The sequence below is a fragment of the Eubalaena glacialis genome, chromosome 3, assembly GCF_028564815.1.
Source record: "Eubalaena glacialis isolate mEubGla1 chromosome 3, mEubGla1.1.hap2.+ XY, whole genome shotgun sequence".
In the NCBI taxonomy this organism is placed as follows: Eukaryota; Metazoa; Chordata; class Mammalia; order Artiodactyla; family Balaenidae; genus Eubalaena; species Eubalaena glacialis.
Window position 1 is genome coordinate 158,282,715 of NC_083718.1, and position 22,317 is coordinate 158,305,031.

Consider the following 22,317-nt stretch of genomic DNA (forward strand, 5'->3'; position numbering starts at 1 on the left):
ATGTAATCCCTATCAAAATTCCATCAGCCTTTTTTGCAGAAATGGAAAAGCTGATCCTTAAATTCATATGGAATTGCCAGTGTTCCCGAATAGCCAAAACAATATTGAAGAAGAACCAACTTGGAGGACTCACACTTTCTGATTTCAAAACTTATGGGAGTTGCCTGGTGGCCTAGTGGTTAGGAATTCGGGCTTTCACAACCGTGGCCCAGGTTCAATCCCTGGTCGGGGAACTGAGATCCCGCAAGCCTCGCGGCACGGCTGAAAAAAAAAAAAGAAAACCTTATTACAAACTACAGTAACCAACATTGAAGTATTGGCATAAGGATAGATATATAGACTGATGGAATAGCATTTAAAGTCTCAGAAATCAGCCCACTCATATATGTTCATGTTCTTTTTAAAAAATTTATTTTCATTATTTCTTCCAGTTTATTGAGATATAATTGATACATAGCACTGTATAAGCTTCAGTTGTACAGCATGATGATTTGATTTATATACATTATGAAGTGATTATCTCAATAAGTTTAATGAACATCATCTCATATAGATATAAAATTAAATAGAAAAAAATTTTTTTCCTGTGAGAACTCTTAGGATTGACTCCCTTAACAACTTTCATGTATAACATACAGCAGTGTTAACTATATTTATCATGTTGTACATCACATCCCTAGCACTTATTTATCTTATAAATGGAAGTTTTTACCTCTCGACTGCCTTCATTCAATCCCCTCCTCCCTCTGCCATCAACTGACTTTCAACAAGGTTGCCAAGACAATTCAATGGGGGAAAGAATAGTCTTTACAATAAGTGATGCTGGAAAAACTGGATCTCCACATGCAAAAGAATAAATTTGGACCCCTACCTCATAGCAGCTACAAAAATTAACTCAAAATGGATCAATGACCTAAATATAAGAACATAAAACTCTTAGAAGAAAACATTAGAGTAAATCTTCACAGCATTGGATTTGGCATGAGATTCTTAGATATGACACCAAAAACACAAGCAACAACAAAAATGTAAGTTAGACTTCATCAAACTTAAAAACTGTTGTGCTTCAAAGGATACCATCAAGAAAGTGAAAAGAGGGCTTCCCTGGTGGCGCAGTGGTTGAGAATCTGCCTCCCAATGCAGGGGACACGGGTTCGAGCCCTGGTCTGGGAAGATCCCACATGCTGTGGAGCAACTGGGCCCATGAGCCACAACTACTGAGCCTGCGCGTCTGGAGCCTGTGCTCCGCAACAAGAGAGGCCGCAACAGTGAGAGGCCTGCACACCGCGATGAAGAGTGGCCCCCGCTCGCCACAACTAGAGGAAGCCCTCATACAGAAACTAAGACCCAACACAGCAAAAATAAATAAATTAATTAATTAAAAAAAAAAAAAAGAAAGTGAAAAGACAACTCACAGTATGAGGGAAAATATTTGCAAATTATAAATTTGATAAGGGTCCAGTTATCTAGAATATATAAAGAGCTCTTACAAGTCAACAATAAAGACAATCCAACTTAAAAAATGGGCAAAGGACTTGCATATACACAAGAGAATTGAAAACATATGCTCAGACAAAAACTTGTACATGAGTATTCATAGCACAAATGGTCTGTTCATAATGCCAAAAAGTGGAAACAACCCCCAAATTCATCAACTGAAGGATAAACAAAAAGTGGTATAGCCATGCAATTGGAATATTATTTGGCCATAAAAAGGAGTGAATTGATACATGCTACAACATGAGTCTTTAAAACATATGCTAAGGGGCTTCCCTGGTGGCGCAGTGGTTAAGAATCTGCCTGCCAATGCAGGAGACACAGGTTCGAGCCCTGGTCCGGGAAGATTCCCACGTGCCGCAGAGCAACTAAGCCCGTGAGCCAGGACTACTGAGCCCGCGTGCCACGCCCGTGCTCTGCAACAAGAGAAGCCACCACAATAAGCATGCGCACCGCAACAAAGAGTAGCCCACACTCTCCACAACTAGAGAAGGCCCGCGCACACCATCGAAGACCCAACGCAGCCAAAAATAAATAAAATAAATAAATTATTAAAAAAAACAAAACAAAACATATGCTAAGAAGCCAGACACAAAAAACCACATATTATAAGATTCCATTTATATGAAATGTCCAGAATAGGCAAATCCATAGTGAAGGAAAAATAGATTGGTTGTTTCCTGAGGCTGTGGGGAGAGGTGAATGGGGGTGTGTATATGGCTGCTTGTGGGTAATTTTTTTTTTTTTTTTAATTGAGGTATAGTTGACGTGCAACAGGATTTCTTTTTGGGTCATAAAAATGTTCTGGAATTAGGGGTGATGGTTGCCCAATTAAATGAGTATACTAAAAACCACTAAATTGTACACTTTAAAAGAGTGAATTTTGTACTGTGAATTACATTTCAATAACTGTAAAAATTACATTTTCATTATTTTTAAAAAAGCCCTGGCATATTCAAGAAATAAAGGCCAGTGTGGTTGGAGAACAGTGGGTGGTTAGAGAACCGTTCATTCATTCATTCAAAATACATTTTGTGTACTTGTCATATGTTCAGGATATTGTGGTTACAGTATTAAAACAAAAATCTTTGTTCTTATGTGCTTAAATAGCTAGTAATTATATAGCACTTATTAAATGTGAGACATTGTACCTATTGCTGGGTGTGTGAACTCCATTTTCTTTTCTTTTTGGCCACACCGCACAGCTTGCAGGATCTTAATTCCCCAACCAGGGATCCAACCCAGGCCCCTGGCAGTGAGAGCGCCGAGTCCTAACCACTGGACCACCAGGGAATTCCCAAACTCAATTTTCATAGTAATTCTATACTGTACCAGCATTATTCCCATTTCAGAGAGCACAGAGGTTAAACAACCCACTTCAGGTTCTGCAGTCACAGAGGTCGGATCCCACCCTGCACTATGGCTTCAGAAGCTGGGCTCTTAGCTTCCAAACCATTCTGCTCAAATTACATTCCCACTGGACCAATAGAGAGGAGCTGACCAGGTGGGGCCACGCCATGATAGGGCATTTAGAATTTATTCTTTGTGTTGTTAAAGGGTTCCAAGCAGGGGAGAACCTATAAAGATTCTTCTGGCTGCTTGGGGAGAATGGGTCACTGGGAGTTAAGAATTCATGAAGTGGGGTAGTTAGGGAAGGTGGTCAGGTCTGGGATGATGGCATTGGATCTTTGCAATTCTGAGGTGGGTATTGGTGGCTTTGTTTTACAGATGTGGGAGAAGTTAGGAAGCTTTTAAGGCCTCAAGAGTTAGTGCCATTTCTGTCAAACTTATGATTTAGCTGAATTTCTGAATCCAGGCCCTCTATTTGGTTATTTAATGGCACCTCAAACTCCTGTAATTTTCTCACCATGAGGTAGAGAATGCCCCTACTTTACAATGAAGTAACTGAGGCTGAGAGGGCTAGAACCTGGTCCATCTGATCCCACTCTTCTCTGGAGTTTCTGCAGTAGCCCACATGACCCATGCCCCACCGTGTCTCCCGGACTGAGGCCTTTCTAAAACACGCATTTGGTTGTGTGGCTCCCAGGCTAAAAACCTTTCAATGGCACATTACCATTTAGATAATTCATGTTCTGTGACACAGGATCTGGAGTCTTCTAGTTCCCAAACCATACATGCCCTATGTTTGGTTCCTCAGTCTACCTGGCAAACTTCTCATTTTTCAAGATCAAACGTGTTACCCATCAGATCCTTTCCTGTCTAGCAAGGCAAGTGCTTTCGTGTCAGTGTTGCCACAGAATCTTTTAACATGCCTTGAGCAGACTGTAAATGACAGAGCACCATCTCCTTTCTGCTTAGGGCTCCTGTGCCCAGGAGAGGGCCTAGGACCTAGTCAGCATTGAACAAGGCAGAGGTTGGAGTCTTCACCATGTCACTTAAACTGCAGGTGTAGATTTGGCCTCCTGGGTAGGGTACAGAATCAGCACTACTCAGAGTTGCAGTAGGGTCTTAAGTCCCAGAAGGCTCAGACACATCCCAGGCACTTCCCACATACCACTCAACAGGCTGATTTTTTTCTCTTTATTGTCAGACACAATGTATAAATACATAAAACAGAAAACAGCAGGGATCCTCTTGGGCCTCAAAAAACAGCAGGGAAGGAAGAGGTCCCTGAAACTTTTTTTAAAGTACAAAACATATTAGTGCCCCGACCAAGGGTATGGAAGGCAGGCCAGGGCCAGCAGAGCTTAACTAAAGGCTCCTTCCCTCTCCCAAGAGCCAGGACAACCCCAGGGAGCTCTCCACCAGCAGCCAGTCCACACGGGCAGAGTGCTGCCCAAGGGAAAACTCTACACCAGAGAGCTTTCCCCTCTTGGAGAGAAGGGCAGCACATAAGATAACTAAAAGCTCCCTCTTTCCATCCTTGTTCCCTTCATGGCTACAACTGAGGAAAAGGAAAGTCGCGTCCCATGCACTCTGACCCCTCCCCAGCTGCCCTGGGCCCAGATGCCCCCATACTTGGCATTTACCAAAGCTTGTCCCAGCTCAGACCTTGACTAGACCCACCAGGTGCCCAGAGTTCGCTGAGGAGGGAAGGGGAGGGGAAAAGGCTGGGTGTGACACCAAACAGATCTTTATTTGCAGTCGTCAATGGGGCCGTTTCTTGCTGCTTATTTGTTTGCTGGCCTGCTCTTCTAGCTGCATGGCCAGGCGCAAGGCCTTGAGGACATCTGGAAGGAAAGGGTGGTGCACCCGGGGTTAGTGGGTCTCTCAGAGGCCCCATTCTCTCTGGCAGAGCTGCCATCACCCGCAGAGGCCCCATCCTCTGGCCGCACCCACCTTGCAGGGCTGAGAAGTGCTTGGCTTGCTGGGCCAGGGCACATTCTGCTTTATTCACAAAGGTCTCCAGGTCGTAGTCTGGCTGCTCAGCCATCTCGGAGAGCTCTAGCCAGCCTGGCCCTTCCTGCAACAACACAGCGCGAACCTTGTCAGGTCAATAATGACCAAACCAATCTAGCAAATCATTCCTAGGGCTCTACCATCTGCAATGCAGATGCCCACTCCTCCAGCCATGGCCCATACCCTGCCTCCTGATCCTCTCCCAGAAATTCTCAGCTTGAATTCATCCTCTTCCCCACCCCAAACTTGTGCCTGTCCCTTATGTCAAATGAATGTTATCATCTGTCTTGATGCTCAAGCCAGAAATCTCAGCAAGAACTTCTTTCACCCTGCTTGTCCCCCAATCCTACTAATTCCACCCCCAAAATGGTTCTTAAATCTCATGCCCTAATTCCAATCCCATGGCCATGGTCATAGTTGGTCTAGACACCAACATCTCTCTTGAACTCTAACAATCTTCTAACTGCTCTTAACTCCTAAGTGCCTCTACTCATGCTCACCCCACATCCCGAAACCAGCCTCTATACTGTGGCCATAGTAAGGTACCTAAAGCTCTGATGTGACCATGTCACCACTCTGCTTTACTCCCTTCAAAGGCATCCACTGCCCTCATAACGAAGTCCAGGCCTTTGGTGTGAACATTAAGGCCCTTTAGCATCAGGTCCCGGCTGACCTGTCCGCAGCCTTGATCTCCTTCCCTCATCTGCTCACACCTTTTGCTCCGGCCAGAGTGAACCTCTCACTCTTCCTGAAAGTACCACGTCCTTTCAAACATTTGTACCCTGAGCATGCCAGGGAAGGAGGACACGTGTAGGCACTTATCCTACATGTTCCCTCCTCAGTTCTAAGTGCCCTGAGCTCTCCCCTCTGCTCTGCACTCTGAGAGCCCCATTCTTAGGGACTCTTCCCCACTTGCTCTTCCACAGCAGGGATCACAGCAGTGGTAGCATCTACCACTTACTAAACGCTGACTACATGCTGGGGACGGCTGAGTGCTTTAAAAACATATCACTTAATCCTCAGATGTAACCATCTTGTCTTGCCCATTTTGGGGATGAAGAATCTGGGGGCCCAGTGAAGCTCAATGACTTCCACAAGGAAATCAGCTTATAAATAGAAGAGTCAGGATTGATCAAGTCTTACTTTCGGGCCTGTTATCCATACTTCAGGTTTTTGGCCCTTGGTCTCAGCACAGGAGCTGGCATATAGAAAGTACTCACCAAACATTCACTGAACAAACAAGACAAGGTTACCCTCCAAACCCTCAGTCAGGAGCATGGGGTAGAGAGACTAGCTCCAGCCAGAACGATGGAGAAAAGCCTAGGTGTGCCAGGCTGGGGAAGGAGGTGCGGTAATTAGCTGCCCTAGAAGAGCAGCTGAAAAAATAAGTGGAGAATTAAGAAATGCTGGAGTAGACGGCTGCCTCTTGCCACCCCAGCCAGAAGACCCGGGGAGGGCAAAGCCCAGGTCACGATCAAGGAATGGCACTAAGCCTGTGCTAGGATGGTTATTCAGTCTCTCCCAGCCCAGGGCCAGCCCTCCACCTGTATAATCTCTTTGAGCTCTTCCATGGCCCTCTCCTCCAGCTCCCTGATCTGAGTCATGGCTTCATTGAAGCTGGACATCTGGGAAGACAGTTCCTCCTCTTCCTTGGAGAACTAAGAGGGCAAAAGGAGAGACACAACGGTGTGGCCCAGTCCCCATCTCAGGAGGCCACGTTTCTGTCTTGCCTGGCCCACCCTGCCCCTTACATTGCTTGCGCTCAGGGCCCCGTTAGAGCTGGCTTCCATCTCTTCTGTTTCCATCTGAGTTGGCTGCTCCCCACTGGGCCCACTGTGGGGGCTCAGCTCCTTGACCCTGAGAAAACAAGAAGGTCTCAGATCCCACAGCAGTCTCCTTGGCACTCACGAGTGTGCAGCACCACTCAGATTGCGAGCCTTCGAGGAGATGGACTAGCAGCTTTGCTTTGGCCCAGGAGAAGTCCCTCACTCACACTGCTCCCCACCAAAGCCTGAGGGGATCGGAAAAAACGTTGTAGCCTCACATATGAACTCCCAGGCCTCAGATTCAGCGAGTCACAGAAGAGGAGACAATAGGCACTGAGTCGCCAGAGCTTCCTCCCCGCTCTCATTGCTGTCATTCCCTCCCCCACCCTGCACCCCCTCCCCATCCCACCTGGTGTAGGTACTAGTACCTGTCTGCATATCTTAGTGTATTTAAAGTATATTCACAGGAGCTTATGCCTGGTGAGATCATGGCGATCTGCAAAAGAGGGAACGGGCAGTTAAAGGTCAAGGATCACAGGGTAAGGGTGCTCTTGGAGAGGCTGCCAGCAGGAGTCTCTTTAGGCTGCTAATACCCACGTGGAATTGGGGGCAGAACCCATTAAGCACCCACTCTGTGCCAGTCAACTTGCCCCATGGGCCCTGCAAACTAAGGTGCCTTAAAAATTGGTCCCTGGGGACTGCCCTGGTGGCGCAGTGGTTAAGAATCCGCCTGCCAATGCAGGGGACACGGGTTCAAGCCCTGGTCTGGGAAGATCCCACATGCCGCTGAGCAACTAAGCCCATGCACCACAACTACTGAGCCTGCGCTCTGGAGCCCATGAGCCACAACTACTGAAGCCCGCACGCCTAGAGCCCGTGCTCTGCAACAAGAGAAGCCACTGCAATGAGAAGCCCGCGCACCACAACGAAGAGTAGCCCCCGCTCGCTGCAACTAGAGAAAGCCTGTGCACAGCAACAAAGACCCAATGCGGCCACAGAAAAAAAAAAAAAGTCACTCACAGTTGTGGCCCTCTATTTCCTAGGCTGGGAGCCAATGACCCCTGAGGGAAGCCACAGAAGAGATGAGGACTGCCTCTCCTGCTTCCCCAAAGGTCCTCCTTCTGAATTCTGCAGCCCCCTTTTCATCAGGTAAGGGAGGAATGACCTTCCCCAAAACAAGAGCTGCACGGACATACAATAAAGGGAGAAGACCCTTTCCTCCCCTCTTGGGTAGGCAAAGAGGAGCCTGGTGTCCAAAAGCAGGGGGTGAAGCCCAGTCAAGTTAGAGCCTAGAAACCCAGGTGGCCAAGAGCACCAAGCCTCTTGCCCAGGGATAGGACTGCACCACCTCCAAAGGGACACTACTCACCATGCAGGTCCTTGAGTTCTCCCCGATAAAGGAGTCCCTTAGCACCTGTGTCAGCTTGCTCTCGCGGAATGGGGTGTGAGCTTTGTTCTGTCCCAGGGCCCTGATGCACTCCTGGGGCACAGCAGGGGAAGCTGAGGTCCCCTCCCTCCTCTTGAGATGCCCACTCTCTCCCTCCCTCCCCCAGCAGCCCTCCAGACCAACCCCCTCCCCTCCAGCTGGGCCCCACTACCTTCAGAGCCAGGAGACTCTTGTTGATTTCTGCGCCCTCCATGCGGGTCTGCCGGTCAGCACTGGAAGTGTCTGCGCCTCGCTCATTCCCTGCCAGATCCACCAAAGAGAACTTGCCATGCACTCTCCCTTTGGCTCGAAGAAGAATCTGGAAGCAGGCGTGGGAGCGGGAAGAGCTGGAGTTGGCAAATGTCTGCCCAGAGGTCCTGTGGCAAAGGAGGACAAAGAAGGACTATGAGCTCCCAGGGTCACCAGCCACCATGGCACCCCAGGTCCCAAAGCAGTCAGTTCTCCGGTAGCAGAGGGACACAGGTCAGGACTCTAAGATGTCTTGTGTCATCCAGTCCCACTTCTGTCCTGCCCTCCCTCCAGCTCTGGACCTAGTGGCTTACCCTTACAGTCAAAGTATTGGATTCTCTGTGAGGGCCTTGGCCAGACCCCAGGGCCCATAGGACATGGGGAAGCATGAGTTGCCTCTGCTGCAGGGCACACAGGGAAGGAGGGGCTGTCATGAACCACTTGCTGCAACTCAAGGGCCCTGGGGCGGGCAGCCCTCTCCCTGGGCCTCCATAAGCTGCCCAGCATCCACTGCACCACGCCTAGGGCCCTGGTAGTGCACTTCCCTACCTCTATACAGGAAGGGAGCTGTGGCCCCATCACTTCCAGCCTAGAGCACATCCAGAGCTCCTGTCTCCCACCACAGAGGGAGGGAACAGCAAGGAGAAACCCAGAGAAGTCAGGAAGCATGCCTTTGGGTAAAAGCTGGGGAATAAAGCCTGCCTTGGTCAGATTCAAGATACTTTGACTCGACCCTGATAAGTCTCGCCCTGGGTCATCGGCCCCACTGAGACCACTTAAGGCAGAGGCCTTCAGAGCCCGCACCAAGCCAGGGGAAGCGGCGCTCTGTGGAAACAGCAAAGGACTCAGCGCTAGTCTGGCACCTGACCTGGCATTAGAAGGTGGCCCCTTCCCCTGGACGGAACTCTGACCTGCAGGCACTGCCTATGTCGATCATCTTGATGACGTCATCAGCACAGCTCACCACGTGCTCCTGCAGCCCCACCACCTGCACCTGCTGCTTGCCATCCTCTAGCACGCGCAGCTTGGCCTTCTTGTTGAGCAGGTCAAACAGCTGTGTCAGGCAGGGGAACAAGGCCAAGGCCATCAGGCGCCGGGCACCCCACTGACTCCTCCCTCCTTCAGGGCCAGTCCCAGCTTAGACAAGGGCTGGCAGCAGGAAAGGCAGGAGAGGCTGAGCTGGGTTATGCCAGACTAGCAGCGGGCAGTCCACTTGGGAGCTGAACCAGGCTGCCTCAGTTTGATGCGACCCTGCTACTTTACTAGCTATGTGAACCTGGACAAGTACTTAACCACCTAGCCTCGTTTCTCATCTGTACAATAGTGACAGTGACAGTAATACTTCCTAGTAGGGTTGTGGTGATGAGCTGAGACAAGTAAAGCGCTTAGAATAGTGCTTAGCACCTAGTAACATCTTAATAAGCAACCCTAGCTATTATTATTATCTAGACCCCACTTGGGGAAGATGACTCTGCAAAAGCATAGAGAGGTAGAAAGATACACAGACATATAGAGAGAACACGAGTGTGAGAATGGGGAAGAAGAGAGTTATGAGGGAGGTGTGTGGAGGGAGGACAGGGCACACACAGGCAAACCTCCCATCTGAGAGGGGGCCCTGAGGCATATTCCTGCCATACTTGTTGAGTGTGGGTACCATCCCGCCATTGGATGAAAGCTCCCACACGTTTGGGCGAAGTGGCCCAGAGGCTTGACAACCCACAGGTTGTTTGGCTTCTACAATTTCTAGCCAACCTCAAGGTTTCTGAAACTTCAGGGGCCCCAACAGCATAAACAAAGGGCTCCCTGCCAGCTACCTTCCCATTATAGATCTCGAAGAATGTCACATAGACTTCCAGGCCCAGGTTCCGGTATCGGGGCTGATTCTTCAGGAGGAAGACGTCCCGGGCTGTGGGGGGAGAGGCTGGATTAAGTAAGCAACCTGCCCTTCTGTGCCCAACCCCACTGTGGCAGAACACACTACTTACAGGCCATCGCATAGATCCCTTTCGATGCGTTCTGGGCTTTCCCACAGAGGTCTCCACCCATCGTCTGCAAAGGGAAGGGGCAGAAGACCGTGGTAAAGGGCCCTTGGCCTAGGCCAGGGCACTACTGGCTCCACCACAGTGGGCCACACCAAAGCTGGGAGGGGAGGCTGGACCTACTAAGGCCCCTCCTTGAACCTGGCACAGCAAAGGCATCTGGAGATGGGGCATCTGCACTGAGGGGATTTTCTGCAACAAACTCATTGTCCTCCTTTTCAGAGACCCAGAGTTGCGCTATGGGTAGGCTTGCTCTCTGCCAGGCCTGAATACTCACATGAGTCTTACCACTTCCCGTCTGGCCGTATGCAAAACAGGTTGCTTTTCCCCCTTCAAAGATTGTCTGTACCAGTGGCCTTGCTGTGAACCTAGGAGAAAGGATGGGGAAGAGGGTACATCTCTCCTCAAATGTGCTCCCTGGAACATGGAGCACAAAGCAGACTCCTGGGGGCCTCCTTCCAAGCATGAGCACACCTCTCACACAAAGTGGTCCCACCTGACCCCAGCCCCACTTATAAATTTGAAATTCTCCTAGCCACCTGGGGAGAGCTGGACCGACCTGCCAGGAGTAGGCTGATGGTCCACACTCTAACTGAGCCACCAGCACCTCCTCTACCCTGGAGACACAAGGTGAAAGCTTGAGCTTAGCAGCCGACTTCCAGCATAAGATACACTACAAAGATCAAAGAAACCATCTAAAGTAGGAGCCTAAATTATTTTAGGCTTTGTGGGCCTAAAATAGGTCTCTTCCATATATATACATACATACATACATAAATATACATATATATTTAATGATTCTTTAAAAACACAAAATCCATTCTTAATTTGAGAGCCATATAAAAAGGGATTGCAAGCCAAATTTGGTCCATGGACTATAGTTTATCAACCTCTGGTCTAGAGCAGTACTGTCCAATAGTAGCCACTGCCACACATGGCTATTGAAATGTGGCTTGTGTCATCCAGTCCTACTTGAAATGTGGCTAGTGTAACTGAAGAACTGAATTTTTTTTTTTTTGGCCACACCACATGGCATGCGGGATCTTAGTTCCCCAACCAGGGATCGAACCCAAGCCCCCTGCAGTGGAAGCACAGATTCTTAACCACTGGAGTGCCAGGGAAGTCCCTGAAGAACTAAATTTTTAACTTTATTTAAACAGTCGCACGAGGCTAGTGGGTGCTGTATTGGACAGAGCAGTTCCAGAGTTTGCTGAGTCTGCTAAGCCCAGTGGGAAATGGGTGGCTGCGCAGGACACAGGAAGAACCCCTAGGGCTTGCCCAGCCCAGCCTCAAAGAGTGCAATGGGTAATACCTCACTTCTGTCCACTCAAGCGCGGGCCACTAAAGCTGAAAAACGGGATGGGACAGCCTCAACAGGGCCTTCCAGGTGCTGGGAGCCAGAGCCAGCTCTATCTCATGGCCCATCCAAAGAAAACACAAGAGGAAGCCAGGAAGGGCTTCAGGGTCAGCATGTCTGTGAGCGTGAGTGTTACCACAATGTCCCTCACTGGAAAGAGTAAAGTGTCAGGGGGAAGGAGGAGAAACAAAGAGGCAAGGGACTAACCTGTAGACGACTTCATTTGAAGCTGTTTCGTCAAATGCGAAGTCAAAGCAGAATGCTTGGTTCTCCAGATACTTTGTTAAATCCACTTTTAACTTTGGCTCATGTACCAAGAGGACACACTTGCTAGGAACGGAAATCACATCAATTTCTTTCTTGGCCAATTCTGCAGAAGGACAGTATTTCAGGGGATGCTCCCTGGACACAGGGGAACCCACAGTCAGTCCAAAGCCTCATTCTGACTGAATAGGGCTTACCTTGTTTATTCAGTGGGCGTTTCCTAACACAAACACATATCCTGTGCTCTTCAATCTTCAAGAGGATGAGAAAAGACAACCATGAGCAAAAGGTCAGAGCAATGTTGAAAGAAAGCTTGTCCAGAACCCGTCCAGTTCTAATCCCAAGTCTGGCTCAGGCAAGGGCCAAGATCTAACACTGGAACCCACTATGCCCATAGTTACTCTGGAGCGCAAGAAGGTAGCTCTGAATTTTCTTCCCAGTTTCCTCACTCTGCTGCCCATAGGAGGGTTCAGCACACTTTCATGATTAGTAGTAAGAATCTAGCCAACCTATTGAAGCAGGGAGGATGGGGGTGTGGGAGTTGATAAAGATCAGACTCTCCCATCTAGGCCTCGCTAGCTCCAGCCCACCAAAGGGTATTAAAAAACCCCTTGAGGGTGAGTGAAGATTCCTGCACGCTCTCATTGCCTTAAGAGATGTTTCTGTCTCTCACTTGTAGGCCTACTCGGGAGAAGAATCTGAAAAGGAATCATATATATGTGTGTGTGTGTGTGTGTGTATATATATATATGTATATATATATTTACATATATATGTAGAGAGAGAGAGAGAGAGAGAGAGAGAGAGAGAGACTGAATCACTGTGCTGTACACCTGAAACCAACACAATGTTGAAATCAACTATGTTTAAAAAAAAAAAATTGTACACCTACTCAGGAAGGAGAGGTAGAAACCCTTTGGGATTACTTACAGGATCAGTCACAGTAAGTGGATGACATTCCAAAGTAGCCCGAAATTCTTTAATCATCCGGGAAAATTCCCAGTTTGGAAAGCTGTTGTCATACTCCTGTTTGGGATAGGAGTGAAGAAGGACTAACTGCCAAGATGTTAAGTGCTCTCAGGCCTCAGTGCTAGGCAGCAGCAACAACAGCTCTTCATATGCACACAGCCCTGCAGGGCTGACAAGCCCCCACACGATCTCACTGCCCCCCACTCTGGCTCTGGGCAGAGAACCCAGGAACAAAGTCTTGGGAACAGAGATTGGCAGGGGGCCTAGGCATGCACCAACCACTCTAGGAACTGGGGCAAGAGCCACTGTCCCACATCTTAGGAGACCAGCAGGCTGGGATTCCCCTGTGCCATTAACCCAACTAAAGGGAAATAATCCAAACTGGAACTCCACTGTGGCACCCCTGCATACACACAACTAGGAAGTCGGGGGAGGCAGGCAACTGTGCCCAGCAGCCCACTGGACACTGAACTGTGTGATGGGCGTACCCATTGGACAATCAGCAGCAAACATTCCTCATCTGAGGGCCTTCAGAAAAATATCTGAATTATTTGTTCTCTGAATCCTGATGAGAAACTAGTTAAACTTCTTGGATATCAGAACTGGAGCCTCAGAAATGCTGGGGCCGAACTGTTATCTCTGTTGCAGACAAGGTTTCAGTTAAGGATGCCTGTCCAAAAACCTTTGCCCTTGCTTCCCAAGAAAGGTACCTGAGCTCGTTTTATTCTCATTTCAGAGTTCTGGGCTCTTTTCTCTTCTCGCTTGTTCTTCATTTTTTCCATTTCCTTCACAATACAAGATTTCCTCCGAACTAGGGGGAGAAAAAAAAAGGAAGCCCTTTCTTTTACCTGTCTAAGCCAGCCTGTTCTTCTCTGGCTGTTGTGTTGAGTCCTGGGCCTTTCCCAGGACTAGGCCTTCTCTAGACCCTTGCTCTTACGTCACCATATGCATTGAGAGGAAGCAACAGCTATGACTCTTAGGATGGCCAAGCCCACAAGAGACTTGCTAATGTGGGCACTCCAGATCTAACCCAAGCTCTCTCTATGCCTCTGTGGCATCTTCTCAACAACCAGAAGAGGTGAGATCATCCCTGCTTGGTCTTGGTGGGCACTCTGGGCTCTTCTTCGGGTGTTGGCCAAGACTTTAGCTGTGATAGCACCTCAACTACATCAGAGGGCTCCTGCCACCTGGCAGTGACAGGGTCACCTCTTGTGAAAGATTGATTCCGTGGCCACAGAGAAACACGACCCCATGTGACAAACATGGTTTGAACTCAGGTACCAAGGCAAGCCAGGTGTGGGACAGGCTGTAACTACCTATCTTGCACTAGGATCAGGGCAGCAGACAGCTCAGCGTGTCTACCTGAGTTCACAGGGTTTGCAGAAGAGCTGCCTTGGACGGAATGGACTTGCTCTTCCACCTCCTCGCTGACCATCGTCAATGGTATCTCAGCCACTGCAGGGCAGGAGGGCCTAGGGGGGCCGGCTGTGGGGGAACAAGAGTCATTGGAGAAGCAGGCAGGCATACGGCAGCCATGCTCATCTGAGCCCTAGCGGGTCATAGGCCAGGAGGAAGGCTACCGACTGCCAGCTCAGCAAGGGCTCAGGCTCGTACCGTGTGAGCAAAGCTCAGGCTTTTTCCTGCAGCTCAGCCCACACCTTGAACCCAACAAGTCCCTCCACAGGGGCTGGCTCCTGGGGTCAAGAAATCTTAAAGAGTGTGTGAGTAGCTCAGTGTGGGCTTCACCGTGAAGGGAAAAGCCTTTAAAGGCCTTAACTCTTTAGGCTTGACCAAGCATGGGTTCTCAGGCCAGGCCAGGCCAGGCCTTTCTACTCATTTAGGAGAAATTCCTGACTTCAGAACCCAGGTGGTTAACAGGAGCAAGGACTGAAAGCCAGGAATAATGGGAACCTGAGCAACAACCAACCATATTTTTTTAAAAATAAATTTATTTATTTTTATTTTATTTATTTTATTTTTGCGTGCGTTGGGTCTTCGTTGCTGCGTGCAGGCTTTTCTCTGGTTGCAGCGAGCGGGGGCTACTCTTCTTTGCGGTGTGTGAGCTTCTCATTGCGGTGGCTTCTCTTGTTGCGGAGCACAGGTGCTAGGCGCACAGGCTTCAGTAGTTGTGGCTCATGGGCTTAGTTGCTCCGCGCATGTGGGATCTTTCAGGGCCAGGGATCAAACCCGTGTCCCCTGCACTGGCAGGTGGATTCTTAACCACTGCACCACCAGGGAAGCCCCAACCAACCATATTGATTCAACCCAGAAAAGTACAACCCATGGTGACTCACTACTTCCCATACCTGGTCGTGACCCTTTTGTTTACCTTTTGTTTACCCTTTTGTTTACCTTTATTAGAGCTGAATTTGATACACATTAAGTGTAATGATTACAAAAATCACCTACTTTATTTACTAATAACTAGTAAAAGTTGACAATTAAAAATGTTTGGGACTACCCTCTACGCTGCTGGTGCAGCGGTTAAGAATCCACCTGCCAATGCAGGCGACACGGGTTCGATCCCTGGTCAGGAAGATCCCACATGCTGCGGAGCAACTAAGCCCGTGCACCACAACTACTGAGCCTGCGCTCTAGAGCCCGTGAGCCACAACTACTGAAGCCCGCGAGCCACAACTACTGAAGCCAGCGCTCCTAGAGCCCGTGCTCCAAAGCAAGAGAAGCCACCACAGTGAGAAGCTTGCGCACCGCAACGAAGAGTAACCCCCACTCGCCGCAACTAGAGAAAGCCTGTGCGCAGCAACAAAGACCCAGCACAGCCAAAAATAAATTAAAAAAAAAAAAAAAAGTTTTAAAAACTCCATTTATATAAAGTCCAAAAAAGAGAAAAAGTTAATTTATGCAATCTGAAGTCAGGACGTAGGTACCCTTGGGGGCTTAGGAACTGGGAGGGGGCCTGAGGGGGACTTTTGGGGGTGCTGGTAATGCTCTGTTTGATCTGGGTGTCAGTTACATGAGTGTGTTCACTTTGTGAACTATGTAGTCAACGATAGGTTTACTCTTCTGTATATATATTATGTTTAAATAAAGTTTAAAAAGTAAAGTGAGATGATTTCCAGATAAGGGAGCAGTGGGGCAGGAGCAGAACAATATGAAAGCCAGGGAGTGTAGGAATCCTAGGATATTCCAGAACAGGTTCAGGGCAATGTGTGAGGAGCCGCTCCAGGGCCTCAAACAGGGAGAACAGATTCATTACTCACTGGGAACTGAAAACTGCTTGCGGGAATTTGCAGATGCAGGCAGCTCCACCTCCATATCATTCTCCTGAGTGGTGATGCGAACCTCTGGGACAGTGGACATGCGAGTGGAGCGGCCTCGGAGACCTGAAGGACCAAGGGCAGCAGCTGATCAGTGCAGCATGATCAGGAGAGCCAACAGGCATAATAGAGGGGTGGTCGGGGGTAACCCTCCAAGATTCTATACAGGAAAGGAGCCCACCAACTTCCCATTCCTTCCACCCAAGGAAAGGAAAAATTAGAAAGGCCAAGTACTAGTGACCCCAAAACTAATTTGTTACGTTCTGCAATCTGAGAGCTCCTGAGGGCTCCCACAAGAGCATCTGTCTTGAGTAAATGGAGGGACCTACAGACAATCTGAAATAATTTCTGGAGACGTAGACCTAATCCCTGAAAAAAAGCATTCTTAACCTTAGCAACAGCACCTACCATTCTACAATCTTCCCATACCACGAAACATTATGAGGTAAGTATCAGTATTCCCAACTAATGGAAGACGACATTAAGGCACAGAGAAATTAAGCAACTTGCCCAATGCCACTCAACTAGTAAGCGTCAGAACCAGGATGTGAATCCAAGACTGCCAGATTCCAGTCTGGGCTTTTTCCACTGCTCCAAGATACTTTACAGAGCCAGGCCTGGGCCACATCTCTAGAAACCATGGGATCAGCTACATGAATTTTCTGGAATCTTAAAAGAATGCTTAACTGAGAGAAACAATTGAGTTATACTTTAATTCTTGCCAATTTCTACCCATCTATATAGTTTCTCTCCATAAGAAAGAAATAATGTACCTATAAATAAAAGAAGTAGTGAATTTAGAAATAAAACACTGGTGTCATATAAGCAAATATCAACTTGTACTGAATTTGAGTTTCCTAAGTTTAGGCTGATCTGATGGCTCTATATAATCCCTATTTTTCATAAAGAGCATGAATTATTATAATTTTCCTATTTCTCAAAAGATCTATAATCTTGTGTTTCATTTCTACTGTTCAATATCATGCACATTCATTAAGGTTTTTTTTTCCATTAAAAGGAGCGGTGGCAGTATCCTTTCGGGTCATGCACGTGGAGTGGGAGGGCTGCCATCCCCATCTCTCCTGCAGGCCCTTACAGTGGTATAGCCAGCAAGAGAGGGCCAGCAACACACCAGTCATGCCCAGCTCAAGCTCAAAACTGCACCACCTTTCACCTTGGGCCCCTGGGAACCTGAAGCTCCAGGCATGTCGTTTCTGGGCCCGAGGTGGCTGTGTTATGTCAAGGCAGTGATACGCCCTGGACTGGGACAGGCTGCGCAGGCTGTGAGGTACAGCTGGTTCTGGGTTATAAGCTGGATTATTTGGGCAGTTTGTGCCTACAGCCACCGTCACAGATGACTGTAGGCAAAGTAGGTTTATGCTGACTTCTTCTGCAGAGAAAGCCCAACCTTCTGCTGGAGTTCGAGGCATTGCTATTATCTGTCCAATCTCACCCCACCCCCAGATCACCACAGCACTGCCAACTCTACTTCTAAATGGCCCTGACATAGCTTTTCTCACAGCCTGCCCACCACCTCACTCCAAGGCATGTTGTTCCCCCAAGGAGAGAAAACAAGCCCACAATGGTTGATTACTGCTCTGGATTCCACAGGCCAGTCAGCAAATTTCCCAAATGCACCAGGTCCCCGAGAGGTTGGCCTAAGTAAGAGCTGTAGGTTGAACTGTTGAATTCTTTCTCTTCTTTTCTTTTTTTTAAACTGCTTTAGAGGTATGATTGACATATAAAAAGCTGTAGATATTTAATGTGTACAATTTGATGGGTTTGGAGGTAGGTATACACCCATGAAACCATCGTCACAATCAATGCCATAAACCTACTCATCACCTTCAAAAGTTTCCTCCTGCTCCCTTTGTTTTGTATTTTCCTTTTGTGGTAAGAACACTTAAAATAAGATCTACCCTCACAGTAAATTTCTAAGTATACAATACAGTATTATTAATCATAGGCTCTATGTTGTACATTAAATCTCCAGAACTTCTTTATCTTGCATAACTGAAACTCTGTACCCTTTGACCAACACCTCTCCATTTCTTCCTCCCTGTATAGATTCTTCCTCACTGAGGAAGATGCTTGGAAGACAGGGCAGGACTCAGCCCACACAAAAGCCACCTGCTAAACTGGAGCAATGAGTCTACTTCACAGCTTCCTGAGCTCCAAGAACATCATTCCTGGCACAAACCCCATGACAGTGAGCCAGTAGAAATCCATTTACCTTCCTTTGGAGCGGGAATTTTGGAGCTGACTGCTCTGCGCTTTTGTTTCTGAAAAACAAAACAAACCACCACAATATATGGCTCTTATCAATTCTCAAGGGCCTATCCTGGGCCCATGTGCTGTGCTGAAGAACTAAGCAGCCCCAGAAAACAAACCAGCAAAGAGCCAACAAGCCAAATGGGGCACTGGCTGCAGTCAGGTGACAGGCACCTACCTGAACCGTTACATTCTCCTGCAGGGGTAGATTGTCCTTCGGGTGTAAGGGAAGAAGCTGTAAGAGTTCTGGGTTTATTGCAGCCACATCATCAAAATCAATCTGCAAGGAGCAAGTAAAAGCTTCTGTGAACAACATAGCTTGTTCAATCCAACTGCATCTCTGCAATCAAGGCTACCCCTAGATTCAGACTTTATAAACTTTAAGTTCCACCAAGTACTAATAGCTATAAACAAATATTTATTCCCTAGTCGTGTTTTACCATCTAGATGGATATTGGTTTCTGATTCCAAGCCAATGGTAGCTGTCAGTGATGAGAATGAGCTGAAGAGGAAGGCAGACAGGCAGGCAAACAGTCAGGAAGTCCACAGTAGATCTAGGCCACTCGGCTCCCCTAATGCTCTGCGGGGCAGTGGGGTCCTGCTGGGCACAGCCCCCTGAGCACCCCTTGCTGCCTGACACCAAGGAGGAAACAAGTTCTAACTGCCCACTGATAGTCAAATGGAGGGCCCTTCAGGATCTTATGGGCAGGGACCAGTTCCCGAGAGCTGCTACCTAATCCTAAATCTACCTACATTTTCTACTGGGCCCAGAAACTTCGGGCCCAGAAACTTCTTCCCCAGTCACAGCATCCTGCTCAGGCCTTCCCTACTTCCTGCTCATGCCTGCAATGAGGTCACAATTCTAGGTTTACATCACCAGAGTCCTGAAACCCTCTGGGGACAACTCAAACTTCGCCAGCATACTTCACAGCAGGTTCAAACACACCTAAATAGTACCAACTTGATTATTTCTGTTTCAAAATGTGAAATAGCTGAAGCATGTACTCCAGGGTGAGAGCTTCACCTCCTACATATGCAACCTTTATGTATTAATTAGCTATTCAAACACTTATTAGGCATGAGTAAGGCCGTAGGGGGAAGGTATTCAAAAATTAATTAAGACATGTATCGCCCTTGCTTTCAGTGAGCTCACATTCTAGTGGGAGACAGAAGCCATGTGCACAAAGGGCTAGAAACCAAAGCAGCATGGGATAGACGAGGAGGACAGAACCACCAAATGCAAAAGCTGGCGAGTACTTCAGTAGCCAGGCTTCTATCCACTTTTCTTGGACAGCTACAGACCCTTACCCTCCCCCACTCCCCCGATTCCAATCCCTAAACTACAGAGAGCATAAACGACACAGGAGACCAAAGTTCTGACATTAACTGATCCTCACTTTGATGATTCAGGAGGAAGGAATAAGAGTGAGAGTGTGAAGGCAGCGAGACACTAGGCAGGATCATAGAGTGGGGAACTGCCCCATTTGTCCCTGGCACTACTTTGGAAGGAGTGTGTGGTATAAAGAAAAAAAGTTGATTGGGATCAGATCTTGAAAAGGTTTTAATTCCTCACTAAGAAGTTTGGACTTTATTCCAAAGGCAATATTTAAGCTGGAGTGAGACCCAATAAGAGCTGTATTTCTAAACAAACAACAAAAACAAAAATAAGTCACACGGAACTGCTAATAGATGGTTGAAAGGAATTTTAGGAACCTCTTGATTCAAGGACAGATAATGTAAAGAATTCAGTTCTTCTATTTCTCAGATATATCACCTAAATATATGCATACCTACCATAAGGCACTATGCTAAGCAAGCCCTTTACATGTGTTATCTGTTAAGCTCCACGGAAGAGGGTCCAGGTCTGTCTTATTCACTTCAGTATCCCCAGTACCAAACACATTGGCTGGCATTTTGGAACCAGTACAAAAGGATTTGTTGAATAAGTCCTCAAAACAACCCCAAATAAGTAGATATTATTATCATCCTCATTTTAGAAATGAGGAAGTTGAATTTTTAAGAGGGACAGAAACGTGCCTGAGAACACATTAAGTAGTGGCAGAGCCAGACTCTAGAATCCAGGTTTTCATACGCTTAGCCTGGTGACCTCTTCACCACACCACAATGTCTCTAAAACATAAATATCTTAGGCACATCCCTCCTCTTCTCAAAATCCTTCCAAGGCTCCCACTGCCTACAGAATAAAATCTTAAACAACTTAGTGCCAGAGACAAATACCCTCTAGTTTCCTTTTTTAGCCATTTTGCTGCTGCCAAGCATCCTTGGTCTTCCTCAATGCCCGGAGCCAGCTTCTTTACCAGTCCCCATGAGGGCCATCTCACTGTTTCTGCTAAGCTTTCTGGCCCCCACAAGCCCAGCTCATCCTCAGTGAGTTTCCACCTCTGAGCTGCCCTAGCATTATTCATCTGTAGTTGCCTTCTATTATTTGGTGTTTCAGAAACAAACTTTTGTCTCCCCAACTAGATTATCAATTTTGCTCCCCAAATCAATATCATAGGTAGTGTGCACTCAGAGCTAGCTTGGGTGAGCAAGGTTTTAGAATTCTGTGCAGTTTACTTTCTAGAAACACAATAGAAACTGTTGATTGCTTCAATTTAGAACAGGCCTGCCTAAATAAAATCCCAATGCATTCAAAGAGGACCATATTTAAGATTAGGGAGGACAAGTCGACATCAAAAACAAGGCTGGGGCTTCCCTGGTGGCGCGGTGGTTGGGAGTCTGCCTGCCAATGCAGGGGACACGGGTTCGAGCCCTGGTCTGGGAGGATCCCGCATGCCGCGGGGCGGCTGGGCCCGTGAGCCACAATTGCTGAGCCTGCGCGTCTGGAGCCTGTGCTCTGCGACGGGAGAGGCCACGACAGTGAGAGGCCCGCGCACCGCGATGAAGAGTGGCCCCCACTTGCCACAACTGGAGAAAGCCCTCGCGCAGAAACGAAGACCCAGCACAGCCATAAATAAATAAATAAAATTAAAAAAAAAAAAAAAAAAAAAAAAAGGCTGACACAAGTTCCATTTCCACACACATCTTTTAGGTAGGAAGGTGTTAAATGTGGTACAGGCATACTCGTAGAACCTACCTCTTTGCCCTTTGTGGCTCCTCCTTCTGTCCATTCCACCGAAACGCAGGATTTCTCCAAGTTCACAGTCCTTACGTTGGCACTGTGAATTAAGCCTATAGTATGAAAAGATCAGAGTTACCCATCTTTTTCACTTTTAGGATCCCACAGAGACTCTTAATGTAGAGTTGGCCTGAAGGAAGGGACAGCTGACTTTCTTTCTAACCCCAGGAGACAAACCTCCTGGCACTTCACCCTTGGAATATCCCACAGTGAGGTAGGCAAGGAACAGTTCTTAAAACTGAGCTGCAGAGGATAAGGACTCATCCCTACTCAAAAGAGAGCCTACAGTGGGGTGAAGGTATGTTTGGGCAGGAGAATCACTCTAGTGCTTAGGTGAGCAGTTCCTCAACACAGCACTGAGGCTCTAGCGCCCTCAGGTTTCCCTATCTCACTCCTGACCTTTATGTCTGACCATTCTAGTGATATGGGTATTAGACCTGCCAGAGTTGAGGTAGCTGCTCAACTAAAAAAGAGAGGGCAGGATTGCAAGCTCCTGAAGAGCAGGGATCTCGTCTGTCTCGTTACCCTGAATCCCAGTATCTGACATACTGCAAGTGCACAGTGTTTATGGGAGAATAGAGGGGCCAGAAAGCCGAGGTCCCTGCAAGAGCAGGGCAGTTGCAGGGGCGAACTTTGGAGGGGAAATGAATCCAGCAACCCTGACGTCCCGGAGAGGTCCAGTGACACAAAGGAGCTCCGCCC

At 47.9% G+C, this 22,317-nt stretch overlaps 1 protein-coding gene across 1 annotated transcript; it reads right to left on the reverse strand.

Annotated features, from left to right (window-relative positions):
- Window positions 1–4,073: 4,073 nt before the first annotated feature.
- Window positions 4,074–18,487, reverse strand: KIF2C (kinesin family member 2C). Its single transcript, XM_061186656.1, has 18 exons — window positions 18,439–18,487; window positions 16,149–16,271; window positions 14,290–14,412; window positions 13,638–13,738; window positions 12,889–12,984; window positions 12,156–12,210; window positions 11,902–12,064; window positions 10,615–10,705; window positions 10,284–10,347; window positions 10,113–10,204; window positions 9,210–9,352; window positions 8,222–8,426; window positions 7,993–8,103; window positions 7,052–7,119; window positions 6,609–6,714; window positions 6,402–6,515; window positions 4,798–4,921; window positions 4,074–4,688 (listed from the first exon to the last, which is right to left on the reverse strand). The coding sequence occupies exons 2-18, from the start codon at window positions 16,246–16,248 to the stop codon at window positions 4,606–4,608; spliced, it is 1,839 nt and encodes a 612-aa protein (XP_061042639.1). The 5' UTR covers window positions 16,249–16,271; window positions 18,439–18,487; the 3' UTR covers window positions 4,074–4,605.
- Window positions 18,488–22,317: the final 3,830 nt, after the last annotated feature.

Bases quoted from the DNA above. Each gene is read 5' to 3' on its own strand.
- KIF2C (XM_061186656.1), bottom strand. From the start codon at position 16,248: ATGTCCACTGTCCCAGAGGTTCGCATCACCACTCAGGAGAATGATATG. The intron at 10,205-10,283 runs GTAAGTAGTGTG...CTCCCCCCACAG, and splicing joins AGGGATCTATGCGATGGCCT to CCCGGGACGTCTTCCTCCTG. The intron at 4,922-6,401 runs GTGGAGGGCTGG...GTGTTGTTGCAG, and splicing joins AGCTCAAAGAGATTATACAG to GAAGGGCCAGGCTGGCTAGA.